This window comes from Pleurodeles waltl, chromosome 1_2 (genome assembly GCF_031143425.1).
Source record: "Pleurodeles waltl isolate 20211129_DDA chromosome 1_2, aPleWal1.hap1.20221129, whole genome shotgun sequence".
Classification (NCBI taxonomy): domain Eukaryota; kingdom Metazoa; phylum Chordata; class Amphibia; order Caudata; family Salamandridae; genus Pleurodeles; species Pleurodeles waltl.
Genome location: NC_090437.1, coordinates 117,507,040 through 117,526,855, shown reverse-complemented (window position 1 = coordinate 117,526,855; position 19,816 = coordinate 117,507,040). Strand labels below are relative to the sequence as shown.

Here is a 19,816-nt window from a genome sequence, read left to right as displayed (position 1 = left end):
AGGGCCATTTTTGGAGTTCTCCCCTACTGGAGCAGAATCTCCTTGGCTTGCTGTAACCTTGGCTAAAGGTTGTCCACCCTTCCTACTCTGTTTTCTTTTCTTCTTCTTCTGGGGCCTGCTTGCATTTACTGCAGAGGCAGGACTTCCAGAATCCTTGGGAGAGGACTGGCACGGGACCAGTTCCTCTCTTGAGCTCTGACTAACCTCTGGGTAGTCGTTTCCAAGGAGACAATCAAGGGGGAGGTCTGTACTGACTACTACCCTTCTCCAGCTAAGAGTGCCACCCACTTCTATGGGCACTAAAGCCACAGGCCTCTTAGTGACCCTGTCTAGGCTAACTCTTACCCTGGCAGTCTCACCTGGGATGTACTGGTTTGAGAGCACCAGCCTGTCATGCACAATAGTGTGACTGGCACAAGTGTCTCTCAGGGCAGTGGTTGGGATTCCATTCACCAGTAGGTGGTGGAAGTGTCTGCTTCCCTCTGGAATCTCCAACTCACCTGTTGGGCCCCGTTTCCAGTTGAAGGCTAGGAAGACCTCCTCATCTGAGGAGTCATCTCCCATGGCTACACTGGTTACCCCAGGAATTTTGTTCTGGGGTTTGTTTTTGGGACAAGAAGTGTCCTTGGTGTGGTGCCCAGACTGTTTACAGTTGTGGCACCATGCCTTAGTGGCATCCCAGTTCTTACCCTGGTACCCACCTTTGTTTTGGGTTGTGTCCTGGGGCCCACCCACCTGTTCTGGTTTTTGGGGGCCTACAGAGGACTCTTTTTCTTTGTTTCTAGTGTTACCCACTTTCTCCTGGGGAGTTTTTGTAACCCCTTTCTTTTGGTCACCCCCAGTGGAAGTTTTGGTTACCCTAGTCTTGACCCAGTGGTCTGCCTTCTTTCCCAATTCTTGGGGAGAAATTGGACCTAGGTCTACCAGATACTGATGCAACTTTTCATTGAAGCAGTTACTTAAAATGTGTTCTTTCATAAACAAATTATAAAGCCCAACATAGTCACACACTTCATTTCCAGTTAACCAACCATCTAGTGTTTTTACTGAGTAGTCTACAAAATCAACCCAGGTCTGGCTCGAGGATTTTTGAGCCCCCCTGAATCTAATTCTATACTCCTCAGTGGAGAATCCAAAGCCCTCAATCAGGGTACCCTTCATGAGGTCATAAGATTCTGCATCTTTTCCAGAGAGTGTGAGGAGTCTATCCCTACACTTTCCAGTGAACATTTCCCAAAGGAGAGCACCCCAGTGAGATCTGTTTACTTTTCTGGTTACACAAGCCCTCTCAAAAGCTGTGAACCATTTGGTGATGTCATCACCATCTTCATATTTTGTTACAATCCCTTTGGGGATTTTTAGGATGTCAGGAGAATCTCTGACCCTATTTAAGTTGCTGCCACCATTGATGGGTCCTAGGCCCATCTCTTGTCTTTCCCTCTCTATGGCTAGGATCTGTCTTTCCAAAGCCAATCTTTTGGCCATCCTGGCTAACTGGATGTCCTCTTCACTGGGGTTATCCTCAGTGATTTCAGAGGTGTTGGTCTCTCCTGTGAGGGAACCAGCATCTCTGACTATTATTTTTGGAGTCAGGGTTTGAGGGACCCTGTTCTCCCTAGATAGGACTGGTAGGGGGGAATTGTCCTCCAAGTCACTATCCTCTTCCTCTGAGTTGCCACCCTCAGAGGGGTTGGCCTTTTCAAACTCTGCCAAAAGCTCCTGGAGCTGTATTTTGGTAGGTTTGGGGCCCATTGTTATTTTCTTTATTTTACAGAGTGACCTTAGCTCCCTCATCTTAAGATGGAGGTAAGGTGTGGTGTCGAGTTCCACCACAGTCACATCTGTGCTAGACATTTTGCTTCTAAAAGTTGGAATACTTTTTAAGAATCTACAACTGGTTCTAGAATCTAATTCAAACTTTTACAAACTTTTAAACTCTAAAAGAAATGCTAAACAGGGACTTAACACACAAGGCCCTAGCAGGACTTTTAAGAATTTAGAAAACTTTTCAAATTGCAAAAATCAATTTCTAATGACAATTTTGGAATTTGTCGTGTGATCAGGTATTGGCTGAGTAGTCCAGCAAATGCAAAGTCTTGTATCCCACCGCTGCCACCAATGTAGGAAGTTGGCTCTGTATGTGCTATTTCAAAGTAAGGAATAGCATGCACAGAGTCCAAGGGTTCCCCTTAGAGGTAAAATAGTGGTAAAAATAGATAATACTAATGCTCTATTTTGTGGTAGTGTGGTCGAGCAGTAGGCTTATCCAAGGAGTAGTGTTAAGCATTTGTTGTACATACACAAGACAATAAATGAGGTACACACACTCAGAGACAAATCCAGCCAATAGGTTTTTATATAGAAAAATATCTTTTCTTAGTTTATTTTAAGAACCACAGGTTCAAATTCTACATGTAATATCTCATTCGAAAGGTATTGCAGGTAAGTACTTTAGGAACTTCAAATCATCAAAATTGCATGTATACTTTTCAAGTTATTGACAAATAGCTGTTTTAAAAGTGGACACTTAGTGCAATTTTCACAGTTCCTGGGGGAGGTAAGTTTTTGTTAGTTTTACCAGGTAAGTAGGACACTTACAGGGTTCAGTTCTTGGTCCAAGGTAGCCCACCGTTGGGGGTTCAGAGCAACCCCAAAGTCACCACACCAGCAGCTCAGGGCCGGTCAGGTGCAGAGTTCAAAGTGGTGCCCAAAACACATAGGCTAGAATGGAGAGAAGGGGGTGCCCCGGTTCCGGTCTGCTTGCAGGTAAGTACCCGCGTCTTCGGAGGGCAGACCAGGGGGGTTTTGTAGGGCACCGGGGGGGACACAAGTCCACACAGAAATTTCACCCTCAGCAGCGCGGGGGCGGCCGGGTGCAGTGTAGGAACAGGCGTCGGGTTCGCAATGTTAGTCTATGAGAGATCTCGGGATCTCTTCAGCGCTGCAGGCAGGCAAGGGGGGGATTCCTCGGGGAAACCTCCACTTGGGCAAGGGAGAGGGACTCCTGGGGGTCACTTCTCCAGTGAAAGTCCGGTCCTTCAGGTCCTGGGGGCTGCGGGTGCAGGGTCTCTCCCAGGCGTCGGGACTTTAGGTTCAAAGAGTCGCGGTCAGGGGAAGCCTCGGGATTCCCTCTGCAGGCGGCGCTGTGGGGGCTCAGGGGGGACAGGTTTTGGTACTCACAGTATCAGAGTAGTCCTGGGGTCCCTCCTGAGGTGTCGGATCTCCACCAGCCGAGTCGGGGTCGCCGGGTGCAGTGTTGCAAGTCTCACGCTTCTTGCGGGGAGCTTGCAGGGTTCTTTAAAGCTGCTGGAAACAAAGTTGCAGCTTTTCTTGGAGCAGGTCCGCTGTCCTCGGGAGTTTCTTGTCTTTTCGAAGCAGGGGCAGTCCTCAGAGGATGTCGAGGTCGCTGGTCCCTTTGGAAGGCGTCGCTGGAGCAGGATCTTTGGAAGGCAGGAGACAGGCCGGTGAGTTTCTGGAGCCAAGGCAGTTGTCGTCTTCTGGTCTTCCTCTGCAGGGGTTTTTCAGCTAGGCAGTCCTTCTTCTTGTAGTTGCAGGAATCTAATTTTCTAGGGTTCAGGGTAGCCCTTAAATACTAAATTTAAGGGCGTGTTTAGGTCTGGGGGGTTAGTAGCCAATGGCTACTAGCCCTGAGGGTGGGTACACCCTCTTTGTGCCTCCTCCCAAGGGGAGGGGGTCACAATCCTAACCCTATTGGGGGAATCCTCCATCTGCAAGATGGAGGATTTCTAAAAGTTAGAGTCACTTCAGCTCAGGACACCTTAGGGGCTGTCCTGACTGGCCAGTGACTCCTCCTTGTTGCTTTCTTTGTTCCCTCCAGCCTTGCCGCCAAAAGTGGGGGCCGTGGCCGGAGGGGGCGGGCAACTCCACTAAGCTGGAGTGCCCTGCTGGGCTGTGACAAAGGGGGGAGCCTTTGAGGCTCACCGCCAGGTGTCACAGTTCCTGCCTGGGGGAGGTGTTAGCATCTCCACCCAGTGCAGGCTTTGTTACTGGCCTCAGAGTGACAAAGGCACTCTCCCCATGGGGCCAGCAACATGTCTCTAGTGTGGCAGGCTGCTGGAACCAGTCAGCCTACACAGATAGTTGGTTAAGTTTCAGGGGGCACCTCTAAGGTGCCCTCTGTGGTGTATTTTACAATAAAATGTACACTGGCATCAGTGTGCATTTATTGTGCTGAGAAGTTTGATACCAAACTTCCCAGTTTTCAGTGTAGCCATTATGGTGCTGTGGAGTTCGTGTTTGACAGACTCCCAGACCATATACTCTTATGGCTACCCTGCACTTACAATGTCTAAGGTTTTGTTTAGACACTGTAGGGGTACCATGCTCATGCACTGGTACCCTCACCTATGGTATAGTGCACCCTGCCTTAGGGCTGTAAGGCCTGCTAGAGGGGTGTCTTACCTATACTGCATAGGCAGTGAGAGGCTGGCATGGCACCCTGAGGGGAGTGCCATGTCGACTTACTCGTTTTGTCCTCACTAGCACACACAAGCTGGCAAGCAGTGTGTCTGTGCTGAGTGAGAGGTCTCCAGGGTGGCATAAGACATGCTGCAGCCCTTAGAGACCTTCCTTGGCATCAGGGCCCTTGGTACTAGAAGTACCAGTTACAAGGGACTTATCTGAATGCCAGGGTGTGCCAATTGTGGATACAATGGTACATTTTAGGTGAAGGAACACTGGTGCTGGGGCCTGGTTAGCAGGGTCCCAGCACACTTCTCAGTCAAGTCAGCATCAGTATCAGGCAAAAAGTGGGGGGTAACTGCAACAGGGAGCCATTTCTTTACACTACCTATATGTAGCTTCACCATGGTAACTCCGAATATGGCCATGTAACATGTCTATGATCATGGAATTGCCCCCTCTATGCCATCCTGGCATTGTTGGTACAATTCCATGATCCCAGTGGTCTGTAGCACAGACCCTGGTACTGCCAGACTGCCCTTCCTGGGGTTTCTCTGCAGCTGCTGCTGCTGCCAACCCCTCAGACAGGCATCTGCCCTCCTGGGGTCCAGCCAGGCCTGGCCCAGGATGGCAGAACAAAGAACTTCCTCTGAGAGAGGGTGTGACACCCTCTCCCTTTGGAAAATGGTGTGAAGGCAGGGGAGGAGTAGCCTCCCCCAGCCTCTGGAAATGCTTTGTTGGGCACAGAGGTGCCCAATTCTGCATAAGCCAGTCTACACCGGTTCAGGGACCCCTTAGCCCCTGCTCTGGCGCGAAACTGGACAAAGGAAAGGGGAGTGACCACTCCCCTGACCTGCACCTCCCCTGGGAGGTGTCCAGAGCTCCTCCAGTGTGCTCCAGACCTCTGCCATCTTGGAAACAGAGGTGCTGCTGGCACACTGGACTGCTCTGAGTGGCCAGTGCCACCAGGTGACGTCAGAGACTCCTTGTGATAGGCTCCTTCAGGTGTTAGTAGCCTTTCCTCTCTCCTAGGTAGCCAAACCCTCTTTTCTGGCTATTTAGGGTCTCTGTCTCTGGGGAAACTTTAGATAACGAATGCATGAGCTCAGCCGAGTTCCTCTGCATCTCCCTCTTCACCTTCTGATAAGGAATCGACCGCTGACCGCGCTGGAAGCCTGCAAACCTGCAACATAGTAGCAAAGACGACTACTGCAACTCTGTAACGCTGATCCTGCCGCCTTCTCGACTGTTTTCCTGCTTGTGCATGCTGTGGGGGTAGTCTGCCTCCTCTCTGCACCAGAAGCTCCGAAGAAATCTCCCGTGGGTCGACGGAATCTTCCCCCTGCAACCGCAGGCACCAAAAAGCTGCATCTCCGGTCCCTTGGGTCTCCTCTCAGCACGACGAGCGAGGTCCCTCGAATCCAGCGACACCGTCCAAGTGACCCCCACAGTCCAGTGACTCTTCAGCCCAAGTTTGGTGGAGGTAAGTCCTTGCCTCACCTCGCTGGGCTGCATTGCTGGGAACCGCGACTTTGCAAGCTTCTCCGGCCCCTGTGCACTTCCGGCGGAAATCCTTCGTGCACAGCCAAGCCTGGGTCCACGGCACTCTAACCTGCATTGCACGACTTTCTAAGTTGGTCTCCGGCGACGTGGGACTCCTTTGTGCAACTTCGGCGAGCACCGTTTCACGCATCCTCGTAGTGCCTGTTTCTGGCACTTCTCCGGGTGCTACCTGCTTCAGTGAGGGCTCTTTGTCTTGCTCGACGTCCCCTCTCTCTGCAGGTCCAATTTGCGACCTCCTGGTCCCTCCTGGGCCCCAGCAGCGTCCAAAAACGCCAAACGCACGATTTGCGTGTAGCAAGGCTTGTTGGCGTCCATCCGGCGGGAAAACACTTCTGCACGACTCTCCAAGGCGTGGGGGATCCATCCTCCAAACGGGAAGCCTCTAGCCCTTGTCGTTCCTGCAGTATTCACAGTTCTTCAGCCTAGTAAGAGCTTCTTTGCACCAACCGCTGGCATTTCTTGGGCATCTGCCCATCTCCGAGCTGCTTGTGACTTTTGGACTTGGTCCCCTTGTTCCACAGGTACCCTCAGACAGGAATCCATCGTTGTTGCATTGCTGATTTGTGTTTTCCTTGCATTCTCCCTCTAACACGACTATTTTGTCCTTAGGGGAACTTTGGTGCACTTTGCACTCACTTTTCAGGGTCTTGGGGAGGGTTATTTTGCTAACTCTCACTATTTTCTAATAGTCCCAGCGACCCTCTACAAGGTCACATAGGTTTGGGGTCCATTCGTGGTTCGCATTCCACTTCTGGAGTATATGGTTTGTGTTGCCCCTATCCCTATGTTTCCCCATTGCATCCTATTGTAACTATACATTGTTTGCACTGTTTTCTAAGACTATACTGCATATTTTTGCTATTGTGTATATATATCTTGTGTATATTTCCTATCCTCTCACTGAGGGTACACTCTAAGATACTTTGGCATATTGTCATAAAAATAAAGTACCTTTATTTTTAGTATAACTGTGTATTGTGTTTTCTTATGATATTGTGCATATGACACTAAGTGGTACTGTAGTAGCTTCACACGTCTCCTAGTTCAGCCTAAGCTGCTCTGCTAAGCTACCATTATCTATCAGCCTAAGCTGCTAGACACCCTATACACTAATAAGGGATAACTGGGCCTGGTGCAAGGTGCAAGTACCCCTTGGTACTCACTACAAGCCAGTCCAGCCTCCTACAATATGTGAGACTAATGTAACTGAGAGAAACGGATGAGATCTGAGTGATCACGATTTCCCTGAGGAGTCAATTGTGTCATGTGCTCCATTGCCCAATCATCCGTGCTCTTGGGCCACTGCTAGTTAGCTGGAACAAAACCTGGATTAGGCAGACGGGTGTCGCCTGTAGTGGGTTCAGACTCAGTCCCCCACAGTGCAAGTGATTCTGCTGCCCAAGTCCAGTAGTCTCAGGATAATGAGAGCCTACGTGACACCATGATGCACCATTCTGCTCACTTCCAAGATAGCAAGACCCCTTTCTCGGTGTTCAAACCTCACTAACCCACTCTAGGGTGTGTTTACCTCAGTGCTTGCGTGCCCCTGGAGAAACCGGTTTGGCAACTGGTTTCCCCCTTTCTGTTCCCCATGCCAGTTTGCCTAAACAATGGGGTAGGCCTTCTCCCTAGTGTGAAACATCTGCCCTTCAAAGACTTCTTCTTTGAAGCCTGCCTTTTGAGGCTAACACCTAAATGGCTTCCCGTGGCAGGGAAGTAACACCTTTCTCGCCTGCAGTCGCACATTTTTCTTCTTCCTGAGGTAAACACACCCCGGCGGGCAGAACACTGAGTTGTGGAACAGGCTGCATGTGCTCCCGGGAAGGCACAGGAGTTTTAAAGGCAACAAAGTGGCAGGTTTGTTAAGTCTGGCTTAATGTAATTGTAAGGAAATGGCTCCCTGTTGCAATTACCCCCCACTTTTTGCCTGATACTGATGCTGACTTGAGTGAGAAGTGTGCTGGGACCCTGCTAACCAGGCCCCAGCACCAGTGTTCTTTCACCTAAAATGTACCATTGTCTCCACAATTGGCAAAACCCTGGCACCCAGATAAGTCCCTTGTAACTGGTACCCCTGGCACCAAGTGCCCTGATGCCAGGGAAGGTCTCTAAGTATGTCTTATGCCACCCTTGGGACCCCTCACTCAGCACAGACACACTGCTTGCCAGCTTGTGTGTGCTGGTGGGGAGAAAATGATGAAGTCGACATGGCACTCCCCTCAGGGTGCCATGCCAACCTCACACTGCCTGTGGCATAGGTAAGTCACCCCTCTAGCAGGCCTTACAGCCCTAAGGCAGGGTGCACCATACCACAGGTGAGGGCATAGGTGCATGAGCAATATGCCCCTACAGTGTCTAAGCAAAACCTTAGACATTGTAAGTGCAGGGTAGCCATAAGAATATATGGTCTGAGTCTCTCAAAAACGAACTCCACAGCTCCATAATGGCTACACTGAATACTGGGAAGTTTGGTATCAAACTTCTCAGAATTATAAACCCACACTGATGCCAGTGTTGGACTTATTAAAAAATGCACACAGAGGGCATCTTAGAGATGCCCCCTGTATTTTACCCAATTGTTCAGTGCAGGACTGACTGGTCTGTGCCAGCCTGCTGCTGAGAGACAAGTTTCTGACCCCATTGTAGGAAATTACCATCTTGCCTGTCATGTTACCCCCATTTTTCACTGTATATATGTTGTTTTAGTTGTATGTGTCACTGGGACCCTGCCAGCCAGGGCCCCAGTGCTCATAAGTGTGCCTGAATGTGTTACCTGTGTAGTGACTAACTGTCTCACTGAGGCTCTGCTATCCAGAACCTCAGTGGTTATGCTCTCTCATTTCTTTCAAATTGTCACTAACACGCTAGTGACCAATTTTACCAATTTACATTGGCTTACTGGAACACCCTTATAATTCCCTAGTATATGGTACTGAGGTACCCAGGGTATTGGGGTTCCAGGAGATCCCTATGGGCTGCAGCATTTCTTTTGCCACCCATAGGGAGCACCTGAGTGAAATAACGTCCACGTTATTTCACAGCCATTTTACACTGCACTTAAGTAACTTATAAGTCACCTATATGTCTAACCTTTACCTGGTAAAGGTTAGGTGCAAAGTTACTTAGTGTGAGGGCACCCTGGCACTAGCCAAGGTGCCCCCACATTGTTCAGGGCCAATTCCCCGGACTTTGTGAGTGCAGGGACACCATTACACGCGTGCACTACATATAGGTCACTACCTATATGTAGCTTCACAATGGTGACTCCGAATATGGCCATGTAACATGTCTATGATCATGAAATTGCCCCCTCTATGCCATCCTGGCATAGTTGGCACAATCCCATGATCCCAGTGGTCTGTAGCACAGACCCTGGTACTGCCAAAACTGCCTTTCCTGGGGTTTCACTGCAGCTGCTGCTGCTGCCAACCCCTCAGACAGGTTTCTGCCCTCCTGGGGCCCAGCCAGGCTTGTCCCAGGATGGCAGAACAAAGGACTTCCTCTGAGAGAGGGTGTTAAACCCTCTCCCTTTGGAAAATGGTGTGAAGGCAGGGGAAGGGGTAGCCTCCCCCAGCCTCTGGAAATGCTTTCATGGGCACATTTGGTGCCCATTTCTGCATAAGCCAGTCTACACCGGTTCAGGGACCCCTTAGCCCTGCTCTGGCGCGAAACTGGACAAAGGAAAGGGGAGTGACCACTCCCCTGACCTGCACCTCCCCTGGGAGTTGTCCAGAGCTCCTCCAGTGTGCTCCAGACTTCTGCCATCTTGGAAACAGAGGTGCTGCTGGCACACTGGACTGCTCTGAGTGGCCAGTGCCATCAGGTGACGTCAGAGACTCCTTCTGATAGGCTCCTTCAGGTGTTGCTAGTCTATCCTCTCTCCTAGGTAGCCAAACCCTCTTTTCTGGCTATTTAGGGTCTCTGTCTCTGGGGATTCTCTAGATAACGAATGCAAGAGCTCATCCGAGTTCCTCTGCATCTCTCTCTTCACCTTCTGCCTTTTCAGGGGTTTCACTGCAGCTGCTGCTGCTGCCAACCCCTCAGACAGGTTTCTGCTCTCCTGGGGTCCAGTCAGGCCTGGCCCAGGATGGCAGAACAAAGGACTTCCTCAGAGAGAGGGTGTTACACCCTCTTCCTTTGGAAAAAGGTGTTAAGGCAGGGGAGGAGTAGCCTCCCCCAGCCTCTGGAAATGCTTTCATGGGCACAGATAGTGCCCATTTCTGCATAAGCCAGTCTACACCGGTTCAGGGACCCCTCAGGCCTCTTCTGGCGCGAAACTGGACAAAGGAAAGGGGAGTGACCACTCCCCTGACCTGCACCTCCCCTGGGAGGTGCCCAGAGCTCCTCCAGTGTGCTCCAGACCTCTGCCATCTTGGAAACAGAGGTGCTGCTGGCACACTGGACTGCTCTGAGTGGCCAGGGCCAGCAGGTGACGTCAGAGACTCCTTCTGATAGGCCCCTTCAGGTGTTGCTAGCCTATCCTCTCTCCTAAGTAGCCAACCCCTCTTTTCTGGCTATTTAGGGTCTCTGCTTTGGGGAATTCCTTAGATAACGAATGCAAGAGCTCATCAGAGTTCCTCTGCATCTCTCTCTTCACCTTCTGCTAAGGAATCGACTGCTGATCGCGCTGGAAGCCTGCAAAACTGCAACAAAGTAGCAAAGACGACTACTGCAACTCTGTAACGCTGATCCTGCCGCCTTCTCGACTGTTTTCCTGGTGGTGCATGCTGTGGGGGTAGTCTGCCTCCTCTCTGCACTAGAAGCTCCGAAGAAATCTCCCGTGGGTCGACGGAATCTTCCCCCTGCAACCGCAGGCACCAAAGAACTGCATTACCGGTCCCTTGGGTCTCCTCTCAGCACGACGAGCGAGGTCCCTTGAATCCAGCAACTCTGTCCTAGTGACTCCCACAGTCCAGTGACTCTTCAGTCCAAGTTTGGTGGAGGTAAGTCCTTGCCTCCCCACGCCAGACTGCATTGCTGGGAACCGCGACTTTTGCAGCTACTCCGGCCCCTGTGCACTTCCGGCGGAAATCCTTTGTGCACAGCCAAGCCTGGGTCCACGGCACTCTAACCTGCATTGCACGACTTTCTAAGTTGGTCTCCGGCGACGTGGGACTCCTTTGTGCGACTTCGGGTGAGCACCGTTTCATGCATCCTCGTAGTGCCTGTTTCTGGCACTTCTGCGGGTGCTGCCTGCTGCGGAGAGGGCTCCTTGTCTTGCTCGACGTCCCCTCTGTCCCCTGACGCAATTGGCGACATCCTAGTCCCTCCTGGGCCACAGCAGCATCCAAAATCACTAACCGCACGATTTGCAGCTAGCAAGGCTTGTTGGCGGTCTTTCGGTGGGAAAACACTTCTGCACGACTCTCCACGGCGTGAGGGATCCGTCCTCCAAAGGGGAAGTCTCTAGCCCTTGTCGTTCCTGCAGAAACCGAAGCTTCTACTGTCCAGTAGCAGCTTCTTTGCACCCACAGCTGGCATTTCCTGGGCATCTGCCCATCTCAGACTTGCTTGTGACTTTTGGACTTGGTCCCCTTGTTCCACAGGTACCCTCGACTGGAAATCCATCGTTGTTGCATTGCTGGTTTGTGTCTTTCCTGCAGAATTCCCCTATCACGACTTCTATGTCCTTTGGGGAACTTTAGTGCACTTTGCACTCACTTTTCAGGGTCTTGGGGTGGGCTTTTTTTCTAACCCTAACTATTTTCTAATAGTCCCAGCGACCCTCTACAAGGTCACATAGGTTTGGGGTCCATTCGTGGTTCGCATTCCACTTTTGGAGTATATGGTTTGTGTTGCCCCTATCCCTATGTGTCCCCATTGCATCCTATTGTAACTATACATTGTTTGCACTGTTTTCTAAGACTATACTGCATATTTTTGGTATTGTGTACATATATCTTGTGTATATTTGCTATCCTCATACTGAGGGTACACTCTGAGATACTTTGGCATATTGTCATAAAAATAAAGTACCTTTATTTTTAGTATATCTGTGTATTGTGTTTTCTTATGATATTGTGCAAGTGACACTAGTGGTACTGTAGGGGCTTCACTCGTCTCCTAGTACAGCCTAAGCTGCTCTGCTAAGCTACCATTATCTATCAGCCTATGCTGCTAGACACCCTATACACTAATAAGGGATAACTGGGCCTGGTGCAAGGTGCAAGTACCCCTTGGTACTCACTACAAGCCAGTCCAGCCTCCTACACCCATGTGGTGAGGGCCTTTGTGCTCTCTGAGGACAGAAACAAAAGCCTACTCTGGGTGGAGGTGCTTCACACCTCCCCCTGCAGGAACTGTAACACCTAGCAGTGAGCCTCAAAGGCTCAGGCTTCCTGTTACAATGCTCCAGGGCACTCCAGCTAGTGGAGATGCCCGCCCCCTGGACACAGCCCCTACTTTTGGCGGCAAGTCCAGGAGAGATAATGAGAAAAACAAGGAGGAGTCACCCACCAGTCAGGACAGCCCTTAAGGTGTCCTGAGCTGAGGTGACCCCTGCCTTTAGAAATCCTCCATCTTGATTTTGGAGGATTCCCCCAATAGGAATAGGGATGTGCCCCCCCCCCCCCCTCAGGGAGGAGGCACAAACAGGGTGTAGCCACCCTCAAGAACAGTAGCCATTGGCTACTGCCCTCCCATACCTAAACACACCCCTAAATTCATTATTTGGGGGCTCCCCAGAACCTAGGAAACTAGATTCCTGCAACCTGAAGACGAAGGACTGCTGACCTGAAAGCCCTGCAGAGAAGACGGAGACACCAACTGCTTTGGCCCCATCTCTACCGGCCTGTCTCCCCACTTCAAGAAAAACTGCAACAGCAACGCGTTCCACAGGGTCCAGTGACCTCTGAAGCCTCAGAGGACTACCCTGCTTCTAAAAGGACCAAGAACTCCAGAGGACAGCAAAGAAACATCTTTGCAACAAAGAAGCAACTTTGAAAGAACACACGTTTCCCACCGAAGCGTGAGACTTTGCGCTCTGCACCCGGCGCCCCCGGCTCGACTTGTGGAGAACCACTACAGGGAGGACTCCCCGGCGACTGCGAGCCCGTGAGTAGCCAGAGTTGACCCCCCTGAGCCCCCACAGCAACGTCTGCAGAGGGAATCCAGAGGCTCCCCCTGACTGCGACTGCCTGCTTCTAAGACCCTGACGTCTGGTAAGGACACTGCACCCACAGCCCCCAGGACCTGAAGGATCCGACCTCCAGTGCAGGAGCGACCCCTAGGTGGCCCTCTCTTGCGAAGGTGGTGGCTACCCCGAGGAGCCCTCCCCTTGCCTGCCTGCTTTTCTGAAGAGACTCCTGGGTCTCCCATTGAACTCCATTGCAAACCCGACGCCTTTTTGCACTCTGCACCCGGCCGCCCCTGTGCCGATGAGGGTGTACTTTTTGTGCTGACTTGTGTCTCCCTCCCCCTTCCCCCCCCCCCCCCCCCCCCTCCCCGGTGCCCTACAAAACCCCCCCTGGTCTGCCCTCCGAAGACGCGGGTACTTACCTGCTGGCAGACTGGAACCGGGGCACCCCCCTCTCCATTGAAGCCTATGTGTTTTGGGCACCACTTTGACCTCTGCACCTGACCGGCCCTGAGCTGCTGGTGTGGTAAGTTTGGGGTTGCCCTGAACCCCCAGCGGTGGGCTGCCTTGGACTCAACTTTGAACCCTGTAGGTGGTTTACTTACCTGCAAAAACTAACAAACACTTACCTCCCCCAGGAACTGTTGAAAATTGCACTGTGTCCAGTTTTAAAATAGCTTATTGCCATTTGTGTGGAAACTGTATATGCTATTTTGCTAATTCAAAGTTCGTAAGTGAAATACCTTTCATTTAAAGTATTGTTTGTAAATCTTGAACCTGTGGTTCTTAAGATATTCTAAGAAAAGATATTTTTCTATACAAAAACCTATTGGCCTGGAATTGTCTGAGTGTGTGTTTGTCATTTATTGCCTGTGTGTACACCAAATGCTTAACACTACCCTCTGATAAGCCTACTGCTCGACCACACTACCACAAAATAGAACATAAGAATTATCTCTTTTTGCCACTATCTTACCTCTAAGGGGAACCCTTGGACTCTGTGCATGCTATTTCTTTCTTTGAAATAGTACATACAGAGCCAACTTCCTACAGTAATGAATTGGTTGATACCTTGGAGTGCCTTCTTTGGCCAAACCGTTCAGGATTTAGCACAGCTGGGAGATCTGCATGTAACCCTGTACTTGCCAATTGCTCAATCAAGACTTTCCACAATAAAAACTGTAGTTTTACATGTTTTACTATCAGGACATGCAAAGTACGTGTCTTGCATGGGCCATATGTTGCAGCCTGCCTTTAGTACTTAGTAGGCCTGCCAAAGGGGTGAATTTCACTGATTACTGGGGAAGTGGTGGCTTTGCCATTGCTTTTAACAGCAAAGTTGGGCTTGCAGTGCTGAACTGCTCTACCAGTCGGCAATGGTGGACTGGTCTTAACTGGGGGTCCTCCAGAGTGGCACAACCAGTGCTTCAAGCCCTGGGGTACCCCTCTAACATACATGCCTTGGGTGCCAGGATATCATATACAAGGGATTTACAGGTTAGTTAGCCACTTCTAATTGGAGACACCAGCATCAGTCGAACATTTGGGGGTCACCTTAAGACATTTCCTTAAAAACAGTATGAGGGACACACCAATGGCAAAGTGGGAAACAGCCTTAGCCACCAGATTTGGGGTGGAGTAACCCATTAACCCCCCCCCCCCTTTCAAACAGGGTCCCTCAGTGGTACCATTATCCAAGAGACTGTTGCTTTTTAGCAGTAAATGCTCCCCTATTCAAAGGGAACAGAGCATGGCATCAAATAAGTAGGAGCACAGCTTGTTGTGTTAAGTCTCAAACATTAATTGTCACATTCATTTGTTGTAATTTAATTACCTAAACTATCAGTAATTACTAGTATACAAATATATATTTTGCTCTGCAATGGAAAATGACAGCAACTAATATATTGTGTTTAAAAAAAAAAAAAAAAAAAAGCTTGTTTTTTGCCTTGCCATCATGATTAGATTCTACATGCTACTCATACATTTTCATCTGAACTCTTAACCTTTCTATTGATAGACATTTCCTATTCATTGTAGTTTTGCACTTTGACAATTTTGGATGATATACAGTACCCGGTGATCGAAGGACTTGAGACGTTTGTTGTATTCCTCAGCTCAGCTGAAGGAGCTAAAATAACAACACCCTTCCAAGCTATGATTGGGATCAATGATACCTTTCAAGATGGTAAGTTGTAGAGGAGTCCATTCAGGTCATTCTTTTCAAAATGTACATTTTATTGTGTAGAATTCAAAGTGCAGTAGGTGAACAGTGCCCTCTTGTTCTTTGTCCTTCTGTGTTACTGGTTTAGTACATCAGGTATCAGTGGATGCGGTTGGATGAAAGAGTAAAGATTTCTACTTTACTCAGTGCACGAAAAGATCAATGTGTTTCAAGCAATAGCCAGTCTGTGTTTGAAAACTAACTACATTACATTGATTGTACATTCTAGGTAAGGTGTACATAATAACTTAACACTATCCTAGACTAATTCTGAGACACAACACTTCATTCATTTGTTTAAAGAAGAAACAGTTACACAACAGCACAAGACAAATAGGCAGAAGATATTCAACACATTCGGACACAGAGGCTAGAACAAAACCAAAAACATATATTTCTGGTTACTTCATATTTAGTTTTATAACAGAATAAAAGGGGAAACCAGTAATGATGAAACTTTATATCCATAATTGGCAAAGGCATTTATCCATGTAGATTTACCCTTAAGCCTCACAGTCTACTACACCTAGAATCACCTTAACACATAGACCCTTCAGAGACTAGGGTTTTCTTACTTGGAAGGCCTCTTATTTATGAATGTGTTCCAAGCATCTTTTCTGTAACTGAGTATTTTGTCTCTGATTATTTTAGTCATCCTATTATAGGAGTGGTTGGCAAGGGATGAGTGGTACAGTTTACTGTTGCAGGGATCATGTCCTGGCAAGGAAGGACGCCTGTTAACTAGACAATCGGAATTGTGAGTGTTTTTGTTTTTGCATGCGCAGGTCCCTCATTCTACTTCTGATTGGGTCTCTTTCTTGGTAAGGAAAGCATCAGTTGTACCTAATTTTACTTCCACGCTTACTTGAGCTGTATTTAGTTATTTAAATCTATAGTACTTTTTTTTTTAGTTGTGCCTTGCATAAAAAGGTTTTTTTGGGGTGTTTGGAGGTCATGTCATCAGAACACACAGACCCTTCGGAGACTTCAGTGTTTATGCACTGCGACCTGTTATTTGTAAAGGATGGGGCACTTCCCATGCACATCTCTCCAGATAGTCTGGAAAACTCCTTACTGCTACTGTCATCCTTGTAGGAGGGGTTGTTCCGTGGTCAGCACTATAGTTTTTTGTTATGGGGTCATACCCTGGGCTTCTGAAGTGTATATAAGCTATGTTGCATACAGCAGGTGCATCAGTGACCAGACTGCTTGTATGTTCTGTCAGGACAGAGTCTGCACGTCTGCCGGTTGACTGTGGTTGAACGTATTCAGCTGAACATGTAATATCTTCCAATTATAGTATTTTAGCCCCAAAGCATGAATTTATAAGTTGTAAAGTGGCTGTCCTGCATCTGTTTTCCTTGTGGCTTCTCAGGCCACAAAACTTTTACCAGTGTTAATTAATTTCCTCTTCTTGGCAAAACACAGATGGAAATTCTATTCCCTCCTGACTAAATATACATGACTGACACCGGGCGACAACAAGGGCTCTGGCTCCGATGCAGCCATTGCTGTACCTGAAGGATTAACATTCTTCTTGCATACAAGGTGTTCAATTTTGATGAGAGGTTGAACTTAGATGTACATCTCCTAAAAATCTCACTTGCTGATATAACAGGGACCACTCTGGAGTAACAACTTGTGGCTCTCTTACAGATCTTCTCTCATGACATATAGAAATGCTTGAAAAACATCTTACTATATTTGGTTATCTGATAGAAATCGCACTTTGCTCACCACCCACTTGGTAACCCTACCGACTAATACATAAAGCCAAAACGTACATCTGAATGTAGGGAGTTATATACTAAATTCTTAAAGGTTAAGGAAAAAATGTATAATAGCAAACAATATATTTTGTTTATATTGTACATTTATGAGGCAAACCGAGTTGATATCGGTAGATGTCTGTTTTATGACACTCACATGCAGAAGATCTTACAGCAAACTCCTATATCAGGTTTTTAGATCCTAAAACATAACCTTTTCACTACATAGTGCAAATTGAGCAACAAAGACATAGGCCTTCTTAAAGTAATTGTTTGTGTTTGCTCAGTGTAAAAAGTCACTTCAGTCAACAAGTGTTCTGCAATTGTGAAAAACTTCTTCAGGGCTAGGTCATAAAACATTTGGTCCTTCCCAGCTTATAATTTTCTACTTGGAACCCTCCTGAGTTTTTTCTTTATGAATTATATACAACCCATTATGATTTACCGATGGTATATAGAATATGACCTTTCTACAGCCCTTAAAGCTTGTAAATTTAATTGAATCACAATCCAAGCCTAGTGTTGTAATTGATATCTTAATATCGAAATCCTCCCTATATCTTACATTTTTCTCTGCATTTCCTAGAAAAGTTATATGTCCAAATCACTTCTCTCCACTGCTCATGCTCTTGCCATTGAAACCAAATCTATAAACTGTGCTTTATAACTCACCTCAGTGCCTCTTGTGACAGTGGATAGTCTTATTTAGCAGAATATTTTTCAACTCTTAGATTAGGTCTAGATATCAATGGGGCCTCCCAGAAGGCTAACCACAATACAGATCTTTTTTTTTATTTTTTCCCAGCTAATGTTGTTAAAAAACGTAACATTAACCATAATCTCCACATTTTACCTCTGACTGACCTTCGATACAGTCTGCCACATTTAACAAAATGTATGCAGTCAGCAGGGTCTTTTAATGTGAGTACTTTACTCCCAGGTTTGGCTTAGGAATGTTGCTGTATGGAAAAAAGGCGCATGTGCTAGTCTGAGGATGCTTGTCTTGCCAACTGCTTGCATTTAAGACATTGCAAACTCTGCCTCTTTTAGGATGAGAATTATTTTTAAAGAACAAAAGTAGAAACACATGCTTAGCATAAACCTAACATCTAGAGTGGATCTTGGATGTGTGCAATTTATTTTTCCTTTGAAGGAAGTCTTTCGAGTCACAAGGTCAAGTGACTCCTCCTCTAGCTGGGAATCCGCATAACCATCAACTCCGTTGTTAGATTGTTTTCTTCCGCCATCTAGTTTGGGCATGTGCTCATCTGCTCCAGTTTGACACCGTGGTTGTTTCTTCTTTCCAAACTTTACAGTCTGTATTGTTTTCGATCGCGGCTCTTCTGAGTTCCTCTCATCCTTGCAGTGATGTCTACTTTGTTTGGGCAACTCAAGTGAGCTGCAGCCTCTATGGGTCTTCACCTTCCGGTGGACTTTATCTTCACCACGTCCATCCAGAGGTGCACCAAAGGCCCTTCTGCTCTCAATGACGCGCCAAGCACCCATACATCGATCTCCATCAGGTGTGTAACTTTTGCTTCTCTCTGGACCATCAGGAAGCCTCCTGCTAGGCCTACAAGTTCTTTCGGTCCAAGAAGACACTGCATGATCGTGCTCGACTACTACAGAGGTTCCATCCAAGTGGAGGATACACCTGACCCTTTTGGATCCAAAGGGCCTCAGAACGAGGCCCATGTGTTGGCAACAGATGAGGCCTCTTTTTTTCCTGAATGCAGCCCAAGCTCTGTGCTTGAGATGCAGGACCTAACACCAGCATAACCTGTATGTACTGTGCTGCCCGCCACCCCAGCCTCAACACCAGCATGCCATCCCAAAGGGTCTGGACCGACCAACATCTTTACTTGGGTCACCACTGCCCTTGGGCAATGGTTGACACTGAACAGCTGTATCGGAAATGGCCAGCCCCAGCTCAGCGCAGAAAAAAGCAGCAGACGACCCATGCTCTCAAACAGACTCCCACACTATCGGAGTGGAGCAGTATCTCAGAATCGAGTGAGTTGGCGCCGAAAAATCACTCCACCTCTGAGCCGCAATCCACAGTGGACCCAAGACCCTCTGCATCAAAAGCCTCTGCATCGAAGGTTGCATTGGAGCAGAAATCATACTTCTTAGCAAATAAAACGGTCAGATCCAAGACCGTGGAACCAGTGCTCCAAAGGTTGCAGGACAAGATAGACCAGATAAAAGCATCTGGTCATTTCCCCAGACGCTTAGCGTATCTTGTCAAGAAGTCCCCATACTGATGCACAATCCACTAAGAGACAACTGACTTTTGCGGGGGCTTTAGGCATATACCATACCACCAAAGCACAGGAAAAAGGCTTATAAGGCTACCAGCCCACCCCACCACCACCACCACCACCTGTTGCACCAACTTCACCAGCAGCTTATTCACCAAAGGGTTCTATTTGTTCTTTGAGCGGGAACTGACAAAGACCAGTTGTAAGGAAATGGCTCCCTGTTGCAGTTACCCCCCACTTTTTGTTTGATATTGATGCTGACTTGACTGAAGTGTGCTGGGACACTGCTAACCAGGCCCCAGCACCAGTGTTCTTTCACCTAAAATGTACCATTGTTTCCACAATTGGCACACCCCTGGCACACAGATAAGTCCCTTGTAAAAGGTACCAGTGGTATCAAGGGCCCTGTGACCAGGGAAGGTCCCTAAGGGCTGCAGCATATGTTGTGCCACCCTATGGGACCCCTCACCTAACACATGCACGCTGCCATAGCAGATTGTGT

The 19,816-nt window shown here is 48.3% G+C and overlaps 1 protein-coding gene across 1 annotated transcript in view; it reads left to right on the top strand.

The window, feature by feature from the left end:
• The window catches only part of FRAS1 (Fraser extracellular matrix complex subunit 1), a 1,443,020-nt gene that overhangs the window by 351,959 nt on the left and 1,071,245 nt on the right, over positions 1-19,816 (top strand). The window contains exon 9 of the mRNA XM_069205798.1: positions 15,101-15,248. Within this exon, the coding sequence (XP_069061899.1) occupies positions 15,101-15,248 (148 nt within the window). The remainder of the gene's footprint in view (positions 1-15,100; positions 15,249-19,816) is intronic.